Raw genomic sequence first — 27,142 nt, 5'->3', positions numbered from 1 at the left:
ATCACGGAGCCCAAGAAAGTAAAATCTCTCACTGCCTCCATTTCTTCCCCTTCTGTTTGCCAGGAGGTGATGGGACCAGTGGCCATGATCTTAGTTTTTTTGATGTTGAGCTTCAGACAATATTTTGTGCTCTCCTCTTTCACCCTCATTAAAAGGTTCTTTAATTCCTCCTCACTTTCTGCCATCAAGGTTGTGTCATCTGCATATCTGAGGTTGTTGATATTTCTTCCAGCAATCTTAATTCCCACCCTGACCACTGGTCCTGTTAGCTAGGGATCATGGGAGTTGTAGTCCCAAAACATCTGGAGGGCCAAGTTTGTCTATGCCTGGTGTAGATAGCACTGAGTTAGATAGGCCAAGGACTTGGTTGGGTGTAAGGCAGCTTCTGAGGCCCCTCTTACTGTTTGCTTAGCACCTGTAACCAGCCACGAACTGCAATGCCTTGAGAAGAAAGCACTAATCTCCCCCTGACCACAAGCTGTCCATCTCCTCTTTCTTGCCCTTAGGTGCTCCTCATCGTGAGCGGAAACTTGAGCTTCCTTAACTGGCTGACCATCGTGCCAAGCATTGCCTGCTTCGACGATGCTGCCCTGGGGTTCCTTTTCAGCTCCAAAGAACAAGGCTTGAAGGCCAGAGTGCAAGAGATGCAAGCCGGAGAGGCAGAGGGGAAGACGGAGCCCTTGCGATGTGGTAAGTCCTTCTTGGACTGAAGCAATACATTGGTCTGATGGGAACACACAGACACCTATGTACACACAAGGTTCTTCGCCACCTGTGTTTATCCTCGCAACAAACCTGTGAAGTAGGTTAGGTTGGGAGACGGCGGCCAGCCCAACGAAGCGCTACTCAGAGTACATCCATTGAAATTAAAGAAAGGGTAAGGGTAAAAATAGACAGGTATACATAGATGTACATTATTAGTTTATTATTAATACAATTGATCTCTTAAGGTAATAGGTTTACTAGAGTGGAAAGATGTTGAAAAGGATGGGAAGTCAAAATTATGTACTTTATGATCTGAAGACTTACATTCTACTGTTTGAATTTTGTTTTGATAAGTTTGATATATAGATAATGACATGTTGTGGATATATGGATGCAATTATGGATAATAAAGCATTGAAAAAAAAGAAATTAAAGAAACTAAGTTAGTAATGCTCATTCGTTTCAATGTGTCTACCCTGCATTTGATATAAATAATAATAGTTATTTATTGCTGCAGGGACAATGTCCTATTTTCCCAGGCTCTGGGAATGCTGTATGGCTTCAACAATAGTATTCTGTTTGGTTGGTTGGTTGGTTTTAAGTTTCTAGCCCTCAGGATTGCATTACACACACATATATCTTGTTTTATTTATCCCACCTTTTCCTCCAAGACTTTCAGGATGGTGCACATGGCTGTCCCTCTTCTCATTTAATCCTCACAACAACCCTGTGAGGTATGTTAGTCTAAGAGATGGCACTGGCCCAAGGTCACCCAGGGAGCTTCATGGCTGAGTGGGGATGTGTACCCTGGTCTCCCAGGTCACAGTCCAATACTTTAACTACTGTACCACACTCTCTCTATATAGAGACAGACAGACAGACAGACAGACAGACAGACAGACAGACAGGTGTGTAGTGGTTAGAGTGCTAGACTGGGACCTAGGAGACCAGGATTCAAATCCCCACTCGCCCATGAAGGTCATTGGGCAACCTTGGCCCTGATCTGCTATCTCTGCAACTCTGCCAAGCTGGCCAGGATCCTGCACAAAAGGCACCTCAACCCAGCAATCCTCAGGCAGACTTGGGGGGGGGTGGAATTAGCATGAGGTGTCCCAGTCCCAGGAATGTGTTCATCTTTATATTGACCAAGTTTCTCTCTCCTGTTATGTTTCTGTGCAACGTAACGATTCCTGGCTTTTCTGAAATACCCACCCACTTTCCCAGGGGTCCAGACCTCCCTTTTCAATGAAAAACTGCTCCCAAAATATTCTCAGACTAAACAGTTTATCAGGGTAGCAGAAAGGCTTAAACAAGCATTGTTTCCCTGCAGAGATGGAAAAGAGGAACTCTCCGTGCTAGTCAGTTATTATTATTTTTATTTGTCTGTCTCTCTGTCTCTCTTTTCAAAAAGCAGCAGGATGCAGCAAGGGTCAGTTTTGCTTATTTGTCCAATTCTCAGTAGCTTCAGTTTCCTTTCCGGTGGCCATTTGCAAAGGTACAGCTGTATCTTAGTCTTTTGGGGATGCTGCCAACCTACTTCCCTGGATCGGTTGGTGCATCTAAAATAATAAAAAAACCAGCCTTTGCCTTTGGCAAACTGCCCCCCCCCCCCCGGCCAATGTTTTGGACTACAACTCCCATCTGCCACGTTGGCTGGGACTGATGGGAGTTGTAGTACAAAATAGGGCTGGGCAATGTGAGGTTTTCAACATTGCAATATATCACCAGCCAAACATTGCAATCTGGTGATATATCAAAGCTTGGTTGATGGGCATTGCGATTCAAATGGTGTTTGCTCACCGCTTCATGTGATCAGTTGTGCAGAGCGGGGTTTACCTGCCCCCCCCCCCCAATATTTTCTTCAAGTTGGCACTCCTGGTATTTCAGACTAAAACTCCCTTCTCAGATGGACCCCAAGCGTATACTTAATTTCAATGCCATCCAGAAGAAAGAACAGAAAATTCTCCCCAAGCCAGAAATGGCTTCTCTACACTAGGGCTTGTTGTTAACTGAGCAGCATTTTAGACATTCTTCTTTTTAGTCCCTTCCCAGACTATTTAGAGAAAAGCAGATTTTCATAAAGATATGGCACAGCCCATTGGCTGAGGCCCGCAATGTTGCAGGCGGGGGCTGGGGGTGGGGAGGGGGAGGTTGAGCAAATGCTTGCTTTCTTATTGGCTGCGGGGCGGGGGGGAATCCAGGTCACAAACGGCCCCCAGGACAGTGACAGGAGGAAACCAGACTCTCTGATCTACCAAGTCACTGTCCTGCCAGAGACCACTTGAAGGGTGTGTGTGTGTGTGTGTGTGTGTGTGTTGCACTTTGTATAGTAAGATAAGCAAACCAAAAAGGGGGAAAGGACAAACAGCAAAGGAGTTTGCAGTCTGAATTTTAGCATTGCGATGGGAGGAGAAAAGAGAGTTGTGGGGTGACAAAAGAACAGAGACAGGAAGAGGGGGAATGAGAGAGGGAAGTAGGGGACAGAAATCATAAATGTGAGTGAATGAGTGTTTGGATCCTGCTCTGCTTTGGGGCAATGTTGTCATTTGAGACATCACAGCTTCTGGTCCTTTAATTGTTAAGTCACTGTGGCCTTGATCAGGCTCAGGAAGAAGGGAGAGCAGGAACTACTCCTAGAACTCTGGGTCATTTGCACCAGATCAGGAACAGTTGATGCCAATAGCACCAACATAAAGCCTAAACTAGCCTGCTAAAATCAGAAAACCTTGAGTAGGAAACATCTCTCTCTCTCTCTCTTTCTCTCTCTCTCTCTCTCTCTCTCTGTGTGTGTGTGTAAGCATCTCTGTGTGAGCTCCAGTTCTGCTCCTGAAAGTCAGTGCCCGGTGAGAGGGGCACCATTTCCCTCAATTCAGCACCCTCCCTTCTGAGCCATTGGTGGACCTCAAGGTTCTAGCGAAAGCCAAGTATAAATCCTGCAGGTCTGAGGCTTGCCCATTCTTGGCATGAGGCTCAGTGCGGAAGGCCTGCCATCTTGAAAGCCGTTGGCGTCCTTAGAGGGCTAGTACATTGCAGGGACCCTCATGAGGTGTTGTGTCTTTCTTCCCCAGCCCAGCAACAGAACGTCCCAAGCCAGGCAGGTGAGTAATCTCAGGCCCAGGCCCAAGTGTGGCCATTTAGGCCTCCAGCTTGCTTGTTCGCTTGCCTGCTTGGATCTCTAGTCTGGCTGGAATGTGGCCAACATACAGAGGCAAGAATGCATCCAGTGCTCTGCCCACTCTCTCCCTCTGGCCCCTCTGACCACTGGCCTGAAGCCCCTGGAAAGTTGTCCATGAGAGCATGAAGCACTAGGGCCAGAAAAGGTTTCCCAACCCTGTCCTAAGCTGATTCCGGAGCACATTAAATATATGTCCCCAAAGCAAGAATATATCACTTACGGTTTCCACCTCTCCTTTTCCACAGGCTGCTACATCCGCAAGGGAGTGAACCTATCGTTTGGGGTCCTGATTGCCTTCCTCAGCGTCCCGGTGGTTATCAATCTGCTAAGCTCCCGACAAGTCATGAACACATCCTTCAACCCTCTCAGGATAGTCAATACCTACGGGGCCTTTGGAAGGTATGGCTCTCTACTAGGGTCAGGGTCAAGGTAAAGGTAAAGGTAAAGGGACCTGTGACAAGTCCAGTCACAAAGGACTCTGGAGCTCATCTCGCTTTACAGGCCAAAGGAGCCGGCGTTTGTCCGCTTCCACAGACAGTTTTTCCGGGTCATGCGGCCAGCATAACTAAGCCGCTTCTGGCGAAACCAGAGCAGCGCACAGAAACACTGTTTACCTTCCCGCCAGAGTGGTACCTATTTATCTACTTGCACTTCGTGCTTTCGAACTGCTAGGTTGGCAGGAGCAGGGACCGAGCAACGGGAGCTCACCCCGTCGCGTGGATTCAAACCGCCGACCTTTCAGTTGGCAAGCCCAAGCGGCACAGTGGTTTCATCCACAGCAGGGATTCTAAATCATGGGGTCTGCCTGCCACTTGAGCTCTTCCAGATCTCATGGGAGGGAATAGGGGTTTTGGAGGGACACACAGGTAAGATTTTCCGTGAGGTTTAAAGAGGTGACCTTTGAAAGGGCAACCAAAATCACCAAGGGATTGGAGCACCTCCCCTATGAGGAAAGGTTGGCTCAGTTGGTTAGAGAGTAGTGCTGAAAATGCCAAGGTTGCAGGTTCAGTCCCTGCATGTGACAGCTGCCTATTCCTGCATTGCAGGGGGTTGGACTAGATGATCCTTGTGGTCCCTTCTGCAATTCTATGATTCTACTATCTGGGAAGAAAGGCAAAGGGACAGAATAAGAGATGTATGAAGTTATGCATGGAATGAAGGAAGTGGGCGCAGAGAAGTTTTCCTTCCTGCTTCATAATACTGGAAGGCACAGTAATCTAATGAAGCTGAATACTGGAAGATTCAGGATGGACAAACAGAAGTACTCATTCAACTGCACCAGAGGTAGCGATGGCCAGGTTCAGGGGCTTTTAAAAAGAGACTAGGCAGATGCATGGAGGGCAAGGCTGGCAGTGGCTCCTAGTCCCAGCGCCTACGTATTCTCTCCCATCTTAGAGGTGCTGTGCCCCTGAAATTCTGTTGCTGCAAATCACGGCTGTTGTGCTCAGCTCCTGCTTGTGGGCTTCCAATTGAGTCATCTGCTTGGCCAGTGTCAGAACATACACTGACATATGTTTGCCTGACTGGAAGGTGCCATTAAGCATAATACTTCTTGCTTGCCTGGATGGAGGACTGCAGGAGGACGGGTATGTGAATGTGTGTAGGTGCCAGCTTACTGTACAAAGGCAAAATTCGTATCCCTTTGTTCTGCCTGCTTTTGCCCCTGGCCCCACCCACCATTGGCATGTGGCCCCTGAAAAGTTTCCCAGAAGTGAATGTGGCCCCCAGGATGAAATCATCTCCCCCCCCCCCCAAGAAACCTCTTGCAGAAGTTACCTTTTCTTGGTGTGGAATCCAGATATTCTTTAAAAACAAAAAAACTAACAATAGGGCACAGTGCACCCCCAGTGGCTGCAACAACCCTGTGTGTCTTGGCACTCCCACCTCAGGTTAGCTCTTTTCCCTCCCTCCCAGCGAGCTCCTGCTACTGCAGGGAAGCTCCTGCCAGAATCTGTTGTCCCGTCCTGATAGCCTTGCAAAAGCTCAGCCTCTTTTCTGCCACATCATTAAGAGCCTTTGGCAATGAGTTGGAAAGGGGTGTAACCGTTGTGCCTCTTCTTACACCTCCTGAATTACCTTCGGAGGAGTGGGGGTGTATTGTTCTGCCGTTGTTGTTCCTCCCTCTTAACTCCTTCACTCCCTCCCTCTCCCTTCAGGTTGACCGTTTCCCTTTCGACAGTTACCAGAACCCTGTGAGCATGCGATGAAACCCCTGCTATAAATGCATTCGTAATTCCAGCCTATGTAAACCAATAAAAAGAGGATTGCAGCTCATAATGAATATATGATTATGTGAAGGCTGACATATTTTGAATAGCACAGTAGGAACAGGCTTTTTATTAGTAATTTGGTGTCCTGGATTTACAGTGTGTTCGTAAGCATCGGGCAGTGGGCCACCTCTCATAACTCAGCTCACTGAGCAACAGTGGTGGGGCGGGGGGGGGGGGTCCTTGGCTGGGGCAGGGGCTGGGAATCTGTTGAACTGGAGGTAGGGATAATTCTAAGTGGTCCCCGTTAGCAGCAGCCAGCCAGTACTGGACCCAAGGAATGTGCTCTTTTGCCAGAAGACAGTGATCAAATAAAATAAGAGATGGCTTAGTTGAATCAGGCCAGAGGACCATCTGCCCCACCCAGCCTGGTGCCTTCCAGATGTTTTAGACTACAGAGAAAGCTGTCTTGTACTGAGTCAGACCATTGGTCCATCTAGTTCAGTATTGTCTGCACTGATTGGCAGCAGCTTTCCAGGGTTTCACGTAGGGGTCTCTCGCAGCCCTACCTGGAGATGCTGGTAGTTGAACCTGGGGGCCTTGTGCATGTGCTCTTCCATGGAACTAAGATTCTGGTCCTCACTGTTTCTATTAGAAGGGGTGATTTAAGTACAGACTGCAACCGTTTTAGGTGTGTCTGATATGTGTGCAACCGCGCATGTGCACATCATGGCAAAGGGGTGAAATGGGGTGGGGCAGGGGTGCAATGGGGTCTTTGCATGCTTTTTCAATGGTGTGTCAAATATACACCATTTTGCTTGAACACGAAATGCTGAGTCAGAACATCAGTCCATCTCCCTCAGTATTTTCTCCCAGTATGTCCTAGTCTGAGATAAACTGAACATAGCCATTCCATTCCCAGCTCTCGCAGCTAACAGGAGGAGCCCTGCTGGATCAAATAAAAGGTATATTCAGTCCAGCAGGTCCTTCCTTCTGTGGTCCAACAGATGTCCATGGGAATCCCAAAAGCAGGGCTTGAATGCTACAACCTCTCTCTTCTTTGCTCCTCTGAAACATGCCCCATGAGATTTGGTCTTTGTGCTCTGTTTGGAGTTGCTGGCTTGTTTGGAGTCACTGGCTGCTTTTTCCTCTTGCAACTGCAGGCTGCCCAAGTTCAGATTCGGGATTGGGATTTCCCGAAACTCCAGAGAATAATTCCGCATGTCTTTTCACAGCATCACCAAAGACAGAACCGAGGTCATCATTCAAGGGACGTCCAGCCTGGATCCCAACGACCCTGCTGCTATTTGGGAAGAGTATGAATTCAAGTGTAAACCTGGGGACCTACACAGGAGACCCTGCCTCATAAGTCCGTACCACTATCGCCTGGACTGGCTCATGTGGTTTGCTGCATTCCAGGTGCGTCCCCAACACAGGTATGAGGCTCTAGTGCAGGGATAGTCAACCTGGTGCCACCCAAACATTGTTGGACTACAATCCCCATTATCCCTCACAATTGGCCAGGATTGTGTTCGCCATTCCAACTGCCTCTGGAGGGCACCATATTGGCTACTCCTGCACTAGTCTGAAGTTGTTCGAAAGAGCATCCAATGGGTGTAAAGTGATTTTGATTAGAGCTGCAGATCTCAACAAGGAGGGCCTTCTGGATCAGGCCCATCTAGTCCAGTATCCTTCTCTCACAGTGTCCAACAAGTTGCTTGTGTGAAACATGCTAGCCAGGATTCGAGCACAGAAGGACTCTTGTCCCCCTCTGCCTCCAGCTGTGGAGGCAGAGCATAGCAGTCATGGCCAGTAGCCATCAATAGCCCTCACTAGCCACAGAAGGACCAGTGTTTTCTGTATTCATGGTGGCTTCAGTTGGAAGCCACAGCAGCCCCTCTGACGCTGATGTCCACATTTCCCATTGTCTCCACTCTGCAGGGTGTCAGTCTTGCTCTGAGTACCTCATGGTGTTGCGCTCTGTTTTGGCGCTCAAAAAATCAGAATGTTCAAGGGCATTAAACTAAAATCCAAGCAACAGATGAAGAAGGAAGAATGGCCCTGATGATTTAACCCGCAGAGTCTTCTCACGTACTAAAATAACAAGCAGGAACTCAGGGATGTAAATGCTAGAAAGTCACATGCAAGGCTCACTTGGAATCATGCTCAGTGACACAGTTACATGCGCACACTATGCAATGCTTTCTCCAGACTCTGTAATAATATGCCCTACTCAGGAAGGAAGATGCGGCACAATTCGACAGCTTCCCTTTTCAGCTCAGAAGCAGCTACCTGAATCTCCACCCGGCTTCAGCTGGGGAGGGCGGGATATAAATAAAATTTTATTATTATTTATTATTATTTTTGGGCCCCCAAATCAAAATGGGCTTGGAAATTAAAAGAACTATCAAAACCAGTGGGACTGAGGCCCATCTTCTTTTTTCTTCTTCTCTATATTTTGGAAACTTGTATTTGGACAACTTTTAAGGTATTGTTGCCAGATTTTGTGGGGTGGTTCCTGTAACTCCAATCGTAAATACATTGAAGTACAATAAGTAAGAAATAAAACACAGTTAAAGATCAAGATGAATGCTTAATCCACAGGCATGGCATGGACCTCCTGAATGAAGCTCAAAGACCACTGTTGGTCCGGGGACCACAGTTTGGGAAGTCCTGTCCTATAGGACTATTTTGGGTGTCCATATCCCCATGACACCCTTTTATATTTTCAACAGGCCTTTATTATCATCCCAGGCTGCAGAATAACTTTCAAGGTTGATGGCACTGGTACTGTGGGCTGCTGAATGGGGCCAGCTGGAACACCTGAGGCAACCCAACACTTGACAAGCTGCTGAAAGCCAAACAGGGCCGGGAGGTGGATGGAGAAGATCTTTTCCCATCCCATTGTGTGACTCGTGACAGGTTGCTCTTTACACCTCATCACCGCTTGTTATACGACACTCTCTTGTCCAGGCTTCCTGAAAACAGTTTCCCCTTTTGAGGCGAGTGACAAGACTTCCACCAGAGCAGCACACAATCTGTTGAAAGGAGTAGGCCCAAAGCCTGTCATGGCTGACCGAGGGCCCTTCACTTTTCACATGTTTGTATAGCTGGCACATCCGAAATTTCAGACGCTTGAGGATTTGTCCTGGAATGCCCGGCCCTGAGGAGCAATTTGTTAGCAGACTGTTGCTTAATTGCTGCCCCAGAAGTGCTTTTAATTGTATTTCATATAACGCAACACTGCTTCCCAAGAAAGGGCTTCTGTTACCATAATTTTATTAGCCAAATATAATATCCTCTCTTCATTTCTCTCTCCTTCTTATAAACCGCTCTTTGTTTTGAGTGTCTCGGCCTCCCGTGAGAGCCGTAGCTCTCAATTAGTGTCCTTCATTTGTTGCTGGCAGAGACGTGACCAGTCCGCTTACACACTTGCAGGTCTTCCTCTTGTCTGCAGAAGAAATCAGGCAGCTATTTGATGCTGAGTACACGACAGTGAAGAGGAATCAATGTGACTTCCAAATACCTCAACATACATTCCCCATCCCCCAATTATTCTTCTAATAACCATAATATGCTTTTGATCCTGAATTAAAATTGGAGGTTTGTGACATGCTTGTACCCCAAGAAGAGGCCTGTCCTTTCAGGCCAAAGGTAGCTGACCTGGGGTTTGGGCCATAGCTGAGTTATAGAGCATCTGTCTTGCATCCAGAAGACCCCCAGGTCCAATCCCCAGTGGCATCCAGGGCTGGGAGAGACTGCTGCCTGAAATTCTGGAGAGCCACTGCCATTCAGTGTAGACAATATTGAGCTTGGTAGACCAATGACTCAGTAGAAGGCAGCTTCCTATGTTGTCAGTCTGTTGTGTCCATCTTATCAGTTGTTTTTCTGGGAGTGCTTCCTTGTGAGAAAGGAGGAAGGCCAAAGCATCATGCAGAGAGGCAGTGGGATGCCTCCTCTATGAATCGAAGCATTGGAGCCATGAGGACCTTTCGTTATGTAATTGATTCATTTCATATGATGTAATGACTATCCCAGTGGCTGCTTATAAGGCAATGTGTTTGCACCATCTTCCAGCCAGGGGTGCTTCTGTTTGGAATAATACTGGCCTAAGTTGCTGTGGGGCTTGTTTGCTTTTAAATTCTGCTTTATCCTGGAGAGATGCCCACAGAGAAATCCACAAGGAAGCTCTCCTCTGCAATCCCCATTGAAAAGAATGGAGCTGTTAGAGCAGAGCTCACAAACGTCAGACATGTAGATTATGAGGGGATACACTGAATTTATTGCAAACACAGGGTGTGTCTGGAGCTAAGTCAACTTGGAAGGACAATGACTCAAAGCCAGCAAGCATCACCTTAAAACTTCTTAATAAAGAAATGTGCATGCAGAGAGAGAGCTTTTGAAGTATGCAGAGTTAAAGGGTTAGGATTTTCTTATCCTGTTCAGATTGCAAAACTGCTGTACAGCAGGGACTCCATGCCTCCTTTGTTCTGGACAATAGCTAAGCCCACTCATAGTACTCAGACAATGAAGACCTATAGCCTTTGATAATGCTGGCAGTGGCTTTTAAAAGCCAGTATCTCTGCATTATTATTTCAAAGTTTCCCCTCTAACCCAGGGACAATGAGTTGGGCTCAGGAACACTTAAAAGAGACTTGCCTGTGGTTTCTGGAGTAAGCTACCTGTTGGGAACCATCCAAGTTACTCGTGGGGTTTAAATAAATAAAGGGTGGCACAATCTCTGGAAATTTCCCAGATTCTTTGCTGGCTAAGGCTGATAGGATTTGTAGTCCCAAACAGCTGGAGGGCACCAGATGCAGGAAGGCTGGTGCAGCCTCAAGAAAGTTCTGTTATCTGACTCCCCAGAAGCAGGATGGCAAAAACCTTTGAGGTTCCTTCTTGTACCTCCCAATGTATACCCTATTTCCAGACCAAGGGCCACATTCCCACCTGGGCAGCTTTCCAGGGGCCACATGTGGGAGGGACCAGATGCAAAGGCGGCAGGGGTCTCTCCCAGCCTTAGTTAGAGATGTTGTCAGGGATTGAACCAGGGACCAGACACTCTGCCACTGAGCTACAGCCCTTCCCCTAAGTCAGGGTAATAATTCCTGAAGCATATCAAATAAGAAATCGTAATAAAGTTTGGGACCGAGGCACAGAGTCCCATTTTAAATGGAAAGGGTCATTAGAGCTATTTTGAAAGAGGCTTCTCCCAAACTATTCCAATAAGAGCTTCAGTGGCTCTTGGAACCCAATGTCTCCTATCCACCCGAGACCCTCCTATCCCAGAGGAGAGGAGTCACAAATATTTAACTGGTATACAGCCCCAAAACGCTGAGTAACCCTCTGAACTTCGGCATGGTCATGCAGATAGGATGGCTGAATTTTGTTTTCCTACACTGTCCCCTGCTGCTCGCTTAGTATAAAATTCGCCTGCAGAGGACCGGGCAACGCAGAAACCAAACCTGGGGGTAGGAGGATCCCTTATTATTTACAGTGCCTGAAACTCATTAGGAGGTCCAGAGAGCTTTCCAGGTACAATTTGCAGTGCTGTGTTCTTTTTTTACCCACTCACTGAGCCCTACATGTTTCAGTTTTGCCTTTGTTCAGTGGGATGCGGGGCTCAACGCAGGGTAGAGACTCAGAATAGAACCATGGACATCTTGGTTTGAATCCTCACTTGGTTTCATTTGTTCATTTATTTATTGAAAACATTTATAAATCACTTGCTGGGTTATATCCAACTAGCTTGTAGTAAACCCACTGCAATGAATAGATCTAAGTTAGTCATGCCCATTATTATCGGTGGGTCTGCTCTGTGTAGGACTAATGGTGACTGCAAAAAAATTTTTTTTTTTATCTCGCAAATGGCGTGCAGGATAAAAACAGTACTCAATATCATTGAAAATAAAATACATCAAACCAGTAAAACAGTAGTATGAAGTTCTTCCCTGTTCTTCTCTTGAAATATGGCAAATCAACTATTGCTTCTGGCTCCTCGATGTGAAGAGGCTTCTATAAGAAGTGATCTAGACAGTTCTGATCATTTGTTGTTGTTGTTAGTTCAAGAATTCCAAGAACACCCCCTGCCAAAAATAAATCAGTGCCATTTGGAAAAGCCCACCATCTTGATTCCAAATGGTGTCCAGTGGTACCCCAATGTAGACCAAAACCTGCTCCTCTATCTTGTGCACTGTCATGCCAGATTGAGTAATGGTTTGGTCCGCCATCTTGATTCACAGTAGTGTCCAGTGGTATTTTAACATAGCTGAAGACCCACTCCTCCATCTCACGTACTGTTATGCCAAACTGGGCAACAATATCCCAAGAGGTGTCCAAATGCATAGAGAACAGATGCACAGACAGATAGACCACTTAATATTATCCTCCTCCTCCTCCTCCTCCTTATGTTCATCCTCTTCCTCTCCCATGTGTTCTTTTTCAAGACTTACGAACAAAACGAATGGATAATCCACTTAGCCGGAAAGCTTTTGGCCAACGAGAAGGAAGTTTTATCTCTGATAGCCTTCAATCCATTCGAGGGCAAAGCCCCACCAAGGTAAGCCTAACCCACGGGAAATTCAGTGATGATATAGGATTATTGTTGGCCACTCCCACCCTGCAAGTAGCATGGCCCTTATTGTTGTGAATAATAAGGGATCCTGCTTACTGACTTCCCTTTGGGGCATCTGGTTGGCCTCCTGTGAACAGGAGGTTGGACTAGATGGGCCTTTGGATCCTCATACATCATTAAAAGAGGCAGTGTGTTGTCATGCTCAGAGTCTGAAAATATAGACACATAGACATAGAGACAATAGGATTCTATTGGAAGGGACCCTATTCTATTGGAAGTTGGAAGGGACCCTGAGAATCATCTAGTCCAACCCCCTGCAATGTAGGAATATGCAGCTGTCCCGTATGAAGATTGAACCTGCGACCTTGGTGTTATCAGCACCATGCTCTTTCCGACTGAGCTATCCAGCGGTGCTCAGTCGAAACACACATCCCCACCCCTGACCAGTTTGAGGGAGGGGCCATTGGCCTGGTTACCTCATGAACAGAGATACGTTCCAATGGAAACTGACCCCATGGGTACGATTTTTTCACCCTTTCTCAAAGGGATAGAAAAATAATGGAAATGGATAACATAGTTTGTAGTTGGGGGCAAACTGATGGGGGGAAAAACACCTTCCCATTGTCCGTTTGGGTCAGCACTTCTCCCACTAGCTAAAGGAATTTCCAAGTGAGTTAATGCCTTCAAAATGAAAAGCTTTAGAGCAAAGGAGGCAGGGGGTTGTTTGGCCTTTTTTATGTTACACTTGCGAGGGGGGAGGGGTAGTTGTTGTTGCAGCCAGTGTGATAAATATGGAATGAAAAGCAGGTGACTTGGTTATTACTATTTTTTTATTATTTTTAATGATGCCATTGTGGAGTTGGGAGCAACCTAATTGAGTGTGAAACTTGACTTCAAGCAAAGTGAAGTTTGCAAAATGTCCGCACACGAAATATCAGGGCCCAGCCAATGGTTTGTAAAATATTTAGCCACCATAAATCTGAAATGCTGGAGGTTTCAGCTAAGAAAATTAAGAAGTGATTTAGCTCGCTGTTGCAGGAGGCGGTTGCAGCCACATGAATGTGGTTTTGCTTAAGTGAGAAAGGACAATTAGATTTCAATTAGGAAAGAGATTGATACTGGTTTTTTCCAGTGTCACAGAACATTAGCTTGAAAGTCAACAGCCTGCTCTCCTTGTGCCCCAAACCTAAATTTGCTTGCTTGGAAACAAATCCCAGCGGAATCGTAAGGAGGGCAGCGGTTAGCACCAACTTTTCCTCGCGGTCTCCCCCACCCATGAGAATCGAGGGGGACCACAGCTCAGTGGTCAGCCACATGAGCAGAATATGGTAAGCCCATTGCCTGGTGCGTCATGAGTTTGAACATATTGCAATCGATCTACTCCACTGACAAGTTCTAAAGACTTTCGTTTCCAGGCATGCATTGCCCTCCTGCAGTTCGATGTCTCTTGACAGTGACCATTCCATGTCGGACAGAGTGACATTTCAGCATCATTGTACCATGAGCGTTGATACTTCCCATGGACCCCCTCAATTTGTCATTTCTGTAAGAGAGCCTAGCATTGAAAGTAGGGTAACATTTTCGCAGTCTTGCCAGTTTTGTGTGTGTGTGTGTATGAGAAAGAGAGATTGTGTGCTTGGGTTTCCCCTCCAAAACCATCTCATCTGTTCCAGAGGGACAGCTGCAGCCTCTGCAACTAATTACAGCTGTCTGGAAGATTTAGACCCTGGCCATAACAGCTCAAATATTGCTGCTAATTTTTAACACTTTCACAGTTGGGAGATGTCATCGCAGGCAGATAGCTGGTTGCATCTCAGCCGCACAGCTGCTCCCGGGCTTGAGAAGGAAATTGCGGAATGTTGATGTGGAAACAAATGGCGCTTAGGCCTTGGCAAGGCGAAGTGGGGAGCTGTGGCCTGCCCTTCTCCAGCCGGGCGTTTCTGAATGCAGCATTCGAGACATGGCAGAAATAAGAACCAAGGAAGCTGCCATCTAGCAACTAAGACCACTGGTCCATCTTGCTCAGTATTGTCTACACTGACTGGCAGTGGTTCTCCTGGATTTCAGACAGGGAGTATCTCCCAGTCCTAGGTAAAGGTAAAGGGACCCCTGACCATTAGGTCCAGTCGTGACCGACTCTGGGGTTGTGGCGCTCATCTCGCTTTATTGGCCGAGGGAGCCGGCATATAGCTTCCGGGTCATGTGGCCAGCATGACTATGCCGCTTCTGGCGAACCAGAGCAGCACACGGAAACGCCGTTTACCTTCCCACTGGAGCGGTACCTATTTATCTACTTGCACTTTGTCTTGCTTTCAAACTGCTAGGTTGGCAGGAGCAGGGACCGAGCAACAGGAGCTCACCCCGTCGCGGGGATTTGAACTGCGGAACTTCTGATCAGCAAGCCCTAGGCTCTGTGGTTTAACCCACAGCGCCACCTGTGTCCCATATCTCCCAGTCCTACCTGGAGATTAAAAGTGATTGAACCTGGGGCCTTCTGCATGCAATGCAGATGCTCTACCACTGATGCTCTATGGCTGTTTCATTAGAAATAAAGCAAGATTCCAGTCCTCATGACTTTGAATATAGAACTAAGAGAAGCTGCCTTCTGCTGAGTCAAAACATTCAGCCATCTAACTCTACAAAGTTTTAGGCAGGGAGTCTCTCCCAGGCCAGGAGCAGATGCTCTTCCACTAAACACCACCATCACCCCAGTTTCAGCAGTGAAATCCAATCAGTGGGATTTAGGAGCAGCTGAAAACACACCTTGTGTCACCAAAAGCAAATTGCCAAACCAGCAATAAAGTGAGTTGAATGGGAAAAGATGTCACCAAAAGCTCATCGGTTTTCCAGAAAGCTAGGATGCTGCATAAGATGGCTGTGTTTTCTCACTTGGGAATTTGGGTGGGGGTGTTCCCCAGGCAGGGAGCAGCACAGTGCCTGAAACCATAGCATCCCATGAAGCAGCCTGCCTGGCTTGCAAAGCTGGCTGGACCTGGGAAATGTCAAGAGGCAGTAATGCTTTAATTATTAGCAGGAAATATTGTGCTTCTGAAAAGTAAACACGGTGGGACTAACACTTCAGTCCCTGGGTTTGGAAGGAGTGTGTGTGTGCGCGCGCACACTCATGCGTGTTGACAGGGGGAAGAGAAGAGAAGTACTGTTCCTCTAAAAAAAAGCAGCTGCAAGAGAAGCAGGTTATTGGCTTGGAATACAGATTTGTCAGGGACAGCTAAGTAGAGACTTCAGTCAGTCACTTTAATGGTTGCTTGACACATAAGGAGTCTCCAAGCGACTTTTAAAAAAAAGGCATAAAAGCATGGCATAAAATTCATTTCAGGATGTGCCTTGGCAAGAGGGAAGGGGGATGAAGAGGGGAAGTATCCTTGACTCTTAAATGTGCTGCTTTTAATTTTATTACATTGTCTTCTATTGAATTGGGTTGTAGCTTTGTAAGATACTCTACTCCAACTTTCCAGTTCCATTCTTTGTTATACATTTAATTGTTACTTTTGTTAGCCACTTAGAGAGTGGGATAGTTCAACTGGTAGAGCATGAGAATCTCAGGGTCATGGGTTCAAGCCCTACAATGTGCAAAAGAGTCCTGCATTGCAGGGGGTTGGACTAGATGACCCTTGCGATCCCTTCTAACTCTACAGATTTATGATTCTATAAAGATATGAAATACATATGTATATATTCAGGGACACGGGTGATCCTGTGGTCTGAATCCCTGAGCCTCTTGGGCTTGCTGATCAGAAGGTCAGCAGTTCAAATCCGCACAACGGGGTGAGCTCCCATTGCTCCATCTCAACTTCTGCCAACCTAGCAGTTCAAAAGCACACTAGTGCAAGTAGATAAATAGGTACTACTGCAGTGGGAAGGTAAACAGCATTTCCATACGCTCTGGCACTCGTAATTATATATATATATAATTATATATGAATTAAATCAGAAACTAGAACAAAGCCCCAGAATAATCTATGGAACAAACTCAATTAGAGAGCAGCAGAAGCTTTCAGCAGCAAAACCACCATCAGTAGATTGAGTGGCAATCCCAAGCCAAAACTGGGAAGCAGGGACTGAACATGAAAAGGTACCATGCCTGTCATAAAGTGCAGAGTGCCTGTGAAGGGGCGGCATGTGCCCCAGGGCTGTGCAGGGGTGAAGGCTGCAAACACGTCACACACACACACACACACACACACACACACACACACACACACCATGGGATCTTGCAGCCAATGGAGGCTGCTGGTCACCAGTTGTTAGGTACTGATAAGCATATTTGATCTTTTTAGTTTCTCTCACTTTATCTTATTTCCAGTCTTAAGTTCACTTCCCCACATTTCCACATTAGTTTGCAAATGGTTTTATTTTTGAAAGTCCTTATGAAAATCCATCAGCAAATTTCTCCTAATATGCACACATGCACATCCCACGTTTCCTCATATTAAACAGCACCTTTGCCTGTCTACTCACTTCCTCCCAACAGACTGCTCACAACAGACTGCCTTTCTCTGTGATTTGGTGGTGGACTGTTCCCGCCCCTCCAAGCACTGACCATTTTGTCAAGTCTCAGCTTTAAGTCTCCTTCCTGAACTTCCCTCTGGCTCCTCCTTCCTCTTCCTCATCACCATCCAGCTTTTCACAATTCCTGCCGGCCCAGGGATCCTGCGTATCATTTTGCGCCCTTTGCTTTTCTCCTTCTGTTCTTCCTCCTGCCCAGACTGACCTTCCACGTCTGCTCCAGATCTGCGCTGTTTGTCAACACTGCGTGCCAAACGCCGCTGGTGCTTTTGCCCTGAGAAGGTGGAATGTTTGTGAACATTCCATGACACCCCAGCAGCTAGCAGAGGATTTGAAAGGTGATGTGCAACAGCACCATTAAAAAAATAAAATGGTTTGCACGTATATATCTCCTTTGCAAAAAAACCAAAACACCTTACTAAACAAGGGTCCATTCGCTCAAGGCTTAGCAAGGTGTTGCGAATGTGTAAAGGGTTCTTGTTATTTAGCCACAGGGACTCCTCAGCTACAGCTGTATAACATCCCTGAGGATCTAGTGTTCGGCGGAGGGGATGGAGCAGAGGGGAATGCAGCTGCTCCACCTTCCTGCCCAACTCAGTGGCTGTTTTTGTATTTGAGTAGCTAAGCGAGGACATTCCCAATGAGCACTGATGTGATGCTGACATGTTTATAAGGTGGGCTATTTTATTAACTTCTCCAGCAAAGCAACATGGTGTGGTGACGTCTCCGAAGCACCAGTCTGCTCGGCACAGACTTGTCAGAGTGTGCTTTCGGATAGTAAGCAGGGAGAAGGCAGCCTCACCCCACAATGGTTTCTTTCCCCATTCTTCTCCAACTCCTGCATTGCTTGTAAAGGTAAAGGTAAAGGGACCCCTGACCATTAGGTCCAGTCGTGGCCGACTCTGGGGTTGCGGCACTCATCTCGCTTTATTGGCCGAGGGAGCCGGCGTACAGCTTCCGGGTCATGTGGCCAGCATGACTAAGCCGCTTCTGGCGAACCAGAGCAGCGCACGGAAACGCCGTTTACCTTCCCGCTGGAGTGGTACCTATTTATCTACTTGCACTTGGACGTGCTTTCGAACTGCTAGGTTGGCAGGGACCAAGCAACAGGAGCTGACCCTGTCACGGGGATTCGAACCGCCGACCTTCTGATCAGCAAGTCCTAGGCTCTGTGGTTTAACCCACAGCACCACCCGCGTCCCACAGCGCATTGCTTGTATTTCTCCCCAAATGCTCTTTTCCATATGGGTCTGTTCATTTCTCTTGGGGATATTCTCTCTCTCTCTCTCTCTCTCTCTCTCTCTCTCTCTCTCTCTCTCCCTCCCTCCCTCTCATGCATTCTCAGCCTCCCAAGTAGTCATTCCATTTTTTTTTTTTATAATATTTTTATTTTTCCATATAAACACAACACAACAAACATAAACATACAAAGACAAAAACAAAACAAAAAACATGTATCATTTCATATCCTAATTTCATATCCTATCTTCCCCGACTTCCTCATGCCTCCCCTTTCTGTATTCCAAATTCTTATCGATTGTTCAGCAAATCTTCCCTTATTTTAATTTAAATTTAGACTATTCTTCCTTATTCTCCTTGTCTTAACCATTACTAATAGTAACCATTTACTTTCCAGTCCAACATCATTCTAACTTTCATTAACTTTATAATATTTCTTTAAATAGTCCTTGAATTTTTTCCATTCTTCTTGCGCTGCTTCTCTTCCCTGGTTTCGGATTCTGCTCGTCATTTCTGCCAAGCCCATATAGTCTATCACCTTCATCTGCCATTCTTCCAGTGTGGGTAGTTCTTGCGTCTTCCAGTACTTCGCAATGAGTATTCTAGCTGCTGTTGTAGCATACATAAAGAAAGTTATATCCGTCTTTAACACCCCTTGGCCGACAATACCCAAGAGAAAGGCCTCTGGTTTCTTGGGGAAAGTATATTTAAATACCTTTTTAAGTTCATTATAGATCATTTCCCAGAATGCCTTAATCTTCGGGCAAGTCCACCAAAGATGAAAAAATGTACCTTCAGTTTCTTTACATTTCCAACATTTGTTGTCAGGCACATGGTAAATCTTTGCAAGCTTGACTGGGGTTATGTACCACCTATATATCATTTTCATAATGTTTTCTCTTAAGGCATTACATGCCGTAAATTTTATCCCGGTGGTCCACAACTTTTCCCAATCAGCAAACAAGATATTATGACCAATGTCCTGAGCCCATTTAATCATGACCGATTTAACCGTTTCATCTTGTGTATTCCATTTCAGCAGCAAATTGTACATTTTGGACAAATTCTTAGTACTGGGTTCTAACAGTTCTGTCTCCAATTTTGATTTTTCCACCTGGAAGCCCCAAGTAGTCATTCCAGCAGATCTCCACACATGGAACACATGGACGTTGCTTCTGTTGAGGTTCCGGGTCAAATAAGCTGGCCCTTCACTCTCTGATTGCCAGCTGTTCTCTTGTTTTGGAGAATGAAATAGATGCTTATGTGAGGGCAGCCTTCACCAACTGGGTGCCCTCCAGATGTTTTGGGCTTGAACGCTCATGGCCATTGTGGACTACAACTCCCATCAGCCACAGCCATTTGAAACTACATCTATTAGACTTGCTCATTTAATTTATACACTGCTTCATACTTCAGCAGAACTCTCTAAGCAGTGTGCAGATCCTGACAAAAAGGGAACCCCGTCTAAGTAATACAAAACAAATCCCACATTCAAAACCAAGCAGCACTGCTACACCATGTAAGGTTAACAATGTTATTGATTAAGGCAACTAAGAACCACAGAGGCAAATCATATATGAAACCTCTGAAGGAGGAACTACCAAGAGGCCCACAGATCATAACACCTGAGAGAGTTTGCAGAGAAAGGGGTGGGTCTTTCGGATATTTGGGGCCTAAACATTTGTTTATGGATTTCAGGTAAGAAAAAGTTGGACAGTATCCAGGAGGGTTTCCTCTGATGACCTTAACACGCAAGAGCAGTTACTTTTAATATATACTTTTAATATAAATAAAGAGGTAGGGGCCTAGTTATTTATTTTAAAAGGCACATTTTGCAAATATGAATCGCAAGTTTGCATTCTTTGTTCCTGCCCTCACTCTGTGGCGTTTTGTTCCTTTTTATAGGTGGGTTCGGGGCGAACACTACAGGTACAAGTTTAGCCGCCCTGGAGGTAACCACGCCAGAGACGGGAAGTGGTGGATCCGAAAGAGGATCGGGCCCTATTTCCCACCCGTCAACCTTGAGGGCTTGAAGAAGTTTTTCGAGGCTCGAAACTGGCCCCAACCCAAGCAAGACGGTTAAGCAAACAAATGAAGAGACCGTGACCAAGAACCATTGACTTTGAAAACCCTACTTACTTTTTAAAATGTTAAGTCTGCCTTTTTCTCATGTTCAGCATTTTACAGTAAAATGGATAAGGCTCCATAGACAGATGTATCTCAGCCTCTTATTCTCGCAGCCTTGCTTGCTTGGATTTCTTTAATTTTCTAATTATATAACCAACTAGATTTTAGTGTTGTTACCCAATTGGTTAGCCGAATGGTAGGCACTCAGTGTCGAATTATGAGTCATAACATAAAACTTAAGACGATAAGTTGAGCCCTGCAGGATCAGGCCAGTGGCCCATCTAGTCCAGCATCTTGTTCCCACAGGGCCAATCAGATGCCTTTGCCAGAGGCAAGTGGGCACAGCAATGGATGTGGCTTTTACAGCAAGCACATTATTATTATTATTTATTTACAAATTACTACCCTTCAGCCTAAGGGTTTCAACAATTAAAATACAAGATTAGAACACAATATTACATTCCGGCTATGCAAAAGGTTATAGGTATATATGCAGACATAAACATTCCTTCATCCAGGCCTGCAAAAGATGTAATAATAATAATAATAATAATAATAATAATAATAATAATAATTATTATTATTATTATTATTATTATTATTATTTATTATTTATACCCCGTCCATCTGGCTGGGTTTCCCCAGCCACTCTGGGCGGCTTCTAACAGAGCACTAAAATATGGTTATGACCATTCCAGGACATTGCCACCAGACCAGGAAGGTGCAAAGCAGAGCTGGTGACCAGGGCATTGAAATGCATCTCTAACTATTATTTCTGTATAATTATCAGATTGCTGTATAATATTAGAAGGTTGTATAATCTTAGAAGAGGGCATTTCTGTGACTACCATGAAGGGACCTGGCCCTTCTGAATTTCCCACTGCACGACTGCTCTTATTCTTCCACACTTGAACAGATCTCAGGTCACTCACTTGCTTGCTGCCACTCTCACCCTTCCAGGCAGGCAGCTGCCTAGGGTGCTGGGCTGGGTTTCATGTGGGCAGCGCCGGTTGCTGACCAGCTAGTCCAAGGATGCAGGACCTCAGGGTAAATGTAGCCCTTTGGGCCTCTCTAACCCTTGGGACTCTCCTCAGGCCACACCCCTCCCTAGCCACACCCCTTTCCCCAGGCCACACCCCTCACCGGCCTTGCTTATCACCCTCCTTGGGTGTTTTTGCCTGGCTGGAATGTGTCTTAGAACTCTGGTCATGACTTTTGCTTGCCCTAATGGATTGGTGTATGTATCTAGAAGATAACTACTGTACAGGGACGCGGGTGGCGCTGTGGGTTAAAACACAGAGCCTAGGACTTGCCGATCAAAAGTCGGTGGTTCGAATCCCCACGATGGGGTGAGCTCCCGTTGCTCGGTCCCTGCTCCTGCCCACCTAGTAGTTCGAAAGCACATCAAAGTGCAAGTAGATAAATAGGTACCACTCTGGCGGGAAGGTAAACGGCGTTTCCATGTGCTGCTCTGGTTCGCCAGAAGCAGCTTAATCATGCTGGCCACATGACCCGGAAGCTGTACGCCGGCTCCCTCGGCCAATAAAGTGAGATGAGCGCCGCAACCCCAGAGTCAGCCACGACTGGACCTAATGGTCAGGGGTCCCTTTACCTTTACCTTACTGCACAAAGTTCACATTGGTTGGCCGGCTCACTTTTGCCTCTGACACCGCCGACCAGTGACATGTACCGTCATTGCCCCCCCCCCCCCGAAGATTGTCCTTATGGGAATGCAACCCTCAGGCTGAAAAAAGCTCCCCAGACTTGCCCTGCTCAAAGCTCTGATTTTACAAACAAATAGGTCTGAATTCTAGCAGACCCCATTTACAAGGGCTGTACTTTTGTATTTTCAAGTGCAGGGATAGGTGACCGTGACTTTTGCACCTCAGGGTCTGAAAAGCCACTCAGATGTGTGGGGCTTTGCAGAGTCCCTCTCCAGTTAGGAGTATCATCCGTTCTGAGGCGTTCAGAGACAGTTCGTCTTGATGGCTTCTGCAAAACCAATTAGCATCGCCAGTGAACTCCGGGTCCTGGAGGAAGGAGACGCACAGCTGCGAAGTGTTGTGTTTTGTCCTGTCTCCTGGTTCTCTCTGGCCCAGGAGGAAAAGAGGTTTGTGGGGGGGGGGTTGTTGCGGGGAGAACGAAAGAGAAGAGACTCCCAAGCAGGCAAAGAACCGGAAGCATTCCAGACAAATAGTGATCATTCTCCAAACAGTGGAGCGAAGGCTGTAAAAACACAGGCTCTTCCTCTCCCCTGGTCTCTTGTAAACTCAAGGGGATTTTTTTGTGTCTCTTCCCAAACCCTCATCGCTTTGTTGAAGAAAGTAATATTGGCCTCCCTGTCCGTCCCACACCCTCCAGAATGTGTCTGGGTAGATAAAGATGTGTGGGACAAGCTACGCGTGGCAGAGGAGCATGAAGACTAGAGATCAGGGAAAGGAGGCAGATTCTGAAGAACTGGATGGAACAGATAAAAATGGCAGTCGAGGTGGGCTCAGCCTTTTGGTGAAAAATTTATCAATGGGTTGCTTTTAACAAAATTTGTATACCACTTGCTTGTAAATAGAACCTCCAAATGCCTCTTTGTGCTAGTTTCTGGGTATCACACATGAGGACAGTGCTGGTGTACTCAGGTCCTGCTTGTGAGCTTCCAATTGGGCCATCTGGTTGACCACAGTGAGAACAGGGTACCTGACTAGGTGGGCCCCCTTTGATCTGATGGTCTTCTGATGTTTTCAGTAGCAGTTTGAGGGTGTTGGCCTTTGACGCTCAATGTCTGTAGGACTTAAAATTTGGATTACCATATTTTTTGCTTCATAAGACGCACTTTTTCCCTCTTAAAATCTAAGGGGAAATGTCTGTGCGTCTTATGGAGCGAATGTGTGGTCCATGGGGCTGGGGGGGGAACCCGGGCTTCCCCCGCCAGCCCCGACCTGCTCTTTGAGGCTGGCGGTGGGGGAAAGCGTGCTTTCCGCTGCTCCCCGACCTGCTCTTTGGGGCTGGCGGGCTTCCCCCCGCCAGCCCCAAAGAGCAGGTCGAAAGGAACCCGAAGCCTCCGGAGCACAGTGGGAACTCCCGCCGCGCTCCGGAGGCTTCGGGTTGCCTTCACTGAAGGCAACTGAACACACCTTGAACGCACCGAACACACCTTGTTTTAGAGGGGGAGAACAAGAAAAAAAAATCACCTCTCTGCGCAGCGCCCTTTCAGCAAAGCGGCAGGAGAAATGGAAGGGGCGCTGTGCAGAGAGGGGGAGAATTTTTTTTTTCTTGTTCTCCCCCTCTAAAACAAGGTGCGTCCTATGGTTGGGTGTGTCCTATAGAGCGAAAAATACGGTACTTGATGCAGGGTTCTTGTCTTAGACTTTAAGCACAGAGCACTGCTCTATCCTGTAAGGTCCTGCTTACAGAGAACTAGTGAGTGGATGAGCCCTTAACGCAGTGCAAAATTTAGCTGGGAGGGAAGGTGGGGGAGCCTCTTAATGAATTCTCAAGGCCCACCTGGAATGTAAGAATTTAAGAAGAGCCCTGCTGGATCAAGCCATCTAGTCCAGCATTCTCACAATGGCCAACAAGATGCCTGAGGTTTCCAGCAACTGGTATTCAGAAGCATTAACGCCTAATGCTTTTCAAAAGCATTACTTCTTGTCCCCCAGCAAATCGAGCCAAATTGCCCACTCACACATAGGTAGCCTGAGAACAAAAAACATGGGCTAGCCTGATACAAAAATGGAAGAGAGGAGAGCCCCCACAGGTCCTTCTGCACCAGCCTGTTTAGGGATGTAAAATTGCACAATTCCCGTCTTGGCTTTTCCTGGGCACTCGGCTCTTTAATAGCCAAGGATAACATCGCTGAGACTTCTGTGCCTGCATGGAGGAAATGATCGTGCTCAATTGATGTGGCCTGCAAGCAGTTAGCAACAATAATAAATAGGCAAAAGATTATGAAGCAGCCTATCTGTGAGGAGGAAGTGAAAGCCGTGGTCACCTTATGCAGCTCTCGTATCAATCCATTCCACAAAGTTGTTGGTTGAGGTTAAAGCACAATTAGGCCATGTCAGAAGGGCAAAAGCATAACCCAGACTTGCTGATAAGATCCAGAAAGTCACTCCAGAGGAAAACGTTGCTCCGCTTCCACAAACAAAGAAGTTGTTTTGTCTATAGACCAACCTGTAGCCCTCCAGATGTTTAGGGGCAGAACACTCAGTAGTCACAGTTGCTGGGGCTGATGGGAACTGTATGAAGAACATGCTTCTACTGAAATTCCCCAGAAGGCTATTCTCTAGTTATAGAAATAAAATAAAATATGTCATTTAAGACAAGATCAGTGCATCTGACCTGATACTCACAAGTTGGACTCGATGGCCCTTGTGGTCTCTTCCAACTCTATGATTCTATGATTCTAAGTGTTTATAATATGTACATTTTATATACATCGATGATATATTTGCTGATTGTAGCCGTAAAGATTTGTAATAACCCATGGTTGGGGGGCTGGTGCTAGAAGCATTAAATAATTTGTATATATTACAATGCTTGAATATATTTCCCATCTGGCGTTTCATGAAAACCCATCTGGGGTAGTCCATAACAGTTTCAAGAACTGGCCTGTCTCAACAACCCTACAGTAAGATGCTGGAGTTTCCTAATTCATGCTAGCATTTATTAAGTGCTAGTCTGGTGCAAAGTCTCATTGCATTTCTATTTTCCCTCCTCCCTAACCCACCCTGTCTGGTTCCCTATAAGTCAGCCAAAAACAAGTGTATGAAGGAAAGGGATTGTGACCGTCTTGCAGTTACTTTTGCCAGATGGCCAACAGAGAAGAAAGAAGGAAGGTCAAGATCTCCAGCTCTCGTGAGTGGAAGCCCAACCAAACAAGGGGTGGAAATGAAGGGTTTCAGCCAACTCCATTATAACTAGAGCAACTTCCCTATACAGGGCTGCCTTCAGATGTCTTCTAAAGATTGTATAGTTGCTTATCTCCTTGGCTTGGGGTTCACAAGAGTGCCCCAATTGGAAGCTGATGCATGTTTGTAATTGGCCGTAGAGGATGATAATGATTAATTTGATTGCTCAGCACCTGAATACTCTGGGACACGATTCGCGGATTCCTACAAAATGAAGCAAGACGAGTTTAAAACAAATATCTAATCAAGTTCCCAAGAGAGACAATTCCCTCCAGTGAGTTACAGCTTATCCCTTATCATTATTTTCTGCTGAAATTTATTTATTTATACTTATCTATATAAAAAAAATTGCATACTGCTGTGTCATAAAAAGAATCAAAGGCGCTTACGGCAACAAAAACATAAAACCATACAATGAAAACCATAAGAAGTTAAAAACACACACCAATAAACCATTGTGGAAGGATATGTTCTTAATTGGCTGCATAAGCCTGAAAGAATAGAAAAGTTTTCAGCAGACATTTAAAAGTTGCCACAGAAGGCTGAATCTCTATTGGCAGGGAGTTCCACAGGACTGTGCAAATGCCACTAAAGACTTGGTTTCTCATTGTTGCCAAACAAGCCTCAGCTACTCAGAGAACGACCAGAGACACTCCTGCAAATGATGTCAGTGACTGAGCTGGAATAGAAGGGATCAGACAATTCCTGAGATCCCTTGGACCCAAGTAGTTGGGGGCTTTGCAAGTGAATGAGATTGCTTCTGGTAGAGTGTGCGAATCTGTGACTCGAGATGTCTGAATGGACTGGGCTGCCATTGAGTGAACATGGAAGTGTGAGAAGTGCCGTGTGATTTATTATTTTTCAGACTTAGTTTGCTTATTGTTTCAAAGTGTGCAAATTTGGAAGCTTGCCTTTAATTGGACAGACTTCCCCCCAAGTCCCCAAGTATAGGGAGGGGTGTCTGGTCCTTGTCTTTCTTTATCTGTCTCTTCTCTTCCCTCCATGTCGCATCTCCAACCCCCACCCTGCCCCCGGTGCTGAACAAGACCAAATGAGGCTCCTTCTTCCTCTCTCCAATTCATCCGTCCGCATTCTCGCACACTGCTTGTACGCGGAGGGGCTGCAATGCCACGCAGCTGCAGCACTTGTTGATGGAGGAGCCATCTGCAGCACCGTCTCTGTGATTTCTTTTTAAAAAGAAGGGGGGGGACAAGGACGTTGCAGCTGCCTTTGCCTGGTACTGAGGTGTCCAAGGCAAAGTTATTCATTTGCTGAACAGATAATGAAATGTTCAATTTCCCAGAACCACCGTCTCACACACCTTGCTTCAAGAGAATCGCAACAGCTTCCGGAATTCCAAAAGCTGCTAAAAATAAAACCACTCTGGGTAGAATTCAACTCACAGCATACATTTGAAGCAATATGATACCACTTTAAATAGTCATGGTTCCCCCCCAAAGAATCCTGGGAGCTGTAGTTCATTGAGGGTGCTGAGAGTTGTTAAGAGGCCCCTGTTCCCCTTCCTGAGCTGCAATTCCCAGAGTGGTTTCACCATCAATCCCTTTCCCCAGGGAAATCTGGAAATTGTAGCTCTGGGAGGGGAATAGAGGGATCTTTTAACAATTCTCCATGCCCTTAAGAAACTACAGCTCCCAGAATTCTTTGGGGGAAGCCATGACTTTTT

The 27,142-nt window shown here is 46.3% G+C and overlaps 1 protein-coding gene across 4 annotated transcripts in view; it reads left to right on the top strand.

Annotated features, from left to right (window-relative positions):
* The window catches only part of LMF1 (lipase maturation factor 1), a 150,749-nt gene extending 130,118 nt beyond the window's left edge, over positions 1–20,631 (top strand). For 3 of the 4 annotated variants that reach the window (XM_083584805.1, XM_083584806.1, XM_083584807.1), the window contains 5 exons: positions 507–690; positions 4,126–4,279; positions 7,323–7,506; positions 12,534–12,646; positions 20,333–20,631. In XM_083584805.1, coding sequence (XP_083440931.1) covers positions 507–690; positions 4,126–4,279; positions 7,323–7,506; positions 12,534–12,646; positions 20,333–20,510 — 813 coding nt within the window. In that variant the 3' untranslated portion in view covers positions 20,511–20,631. Of the gene's footprint in view, positions 1–506; positions 691–4,125; positions 4,280–7,322; positions 7,524–12,533; positions 12,647–20,332 lie in introns of all 4 variants that reach the window. The other variant, XR_014541375.1, reaches the window with a different exon arrangement.
* The last annotated feature ends 6,511 nt before the right edge of the window (positions 20,632–27,142 follow it).

Source organism: Podarcis filfolensis (genome assembly GCF_964270895.1).
Source record: "Podarcis filfolensis genome assembly, chromosome: 14".
Lineage (NCBI taxonomy): Eukaryota > Metazoa > Chordata > Lepidosauria > Squamata > Lacertidae > Podarcis > Podarcis filfolensis.
This window is presented reverse-complemented; position numbering and strand designations above follow the sequence as displayed.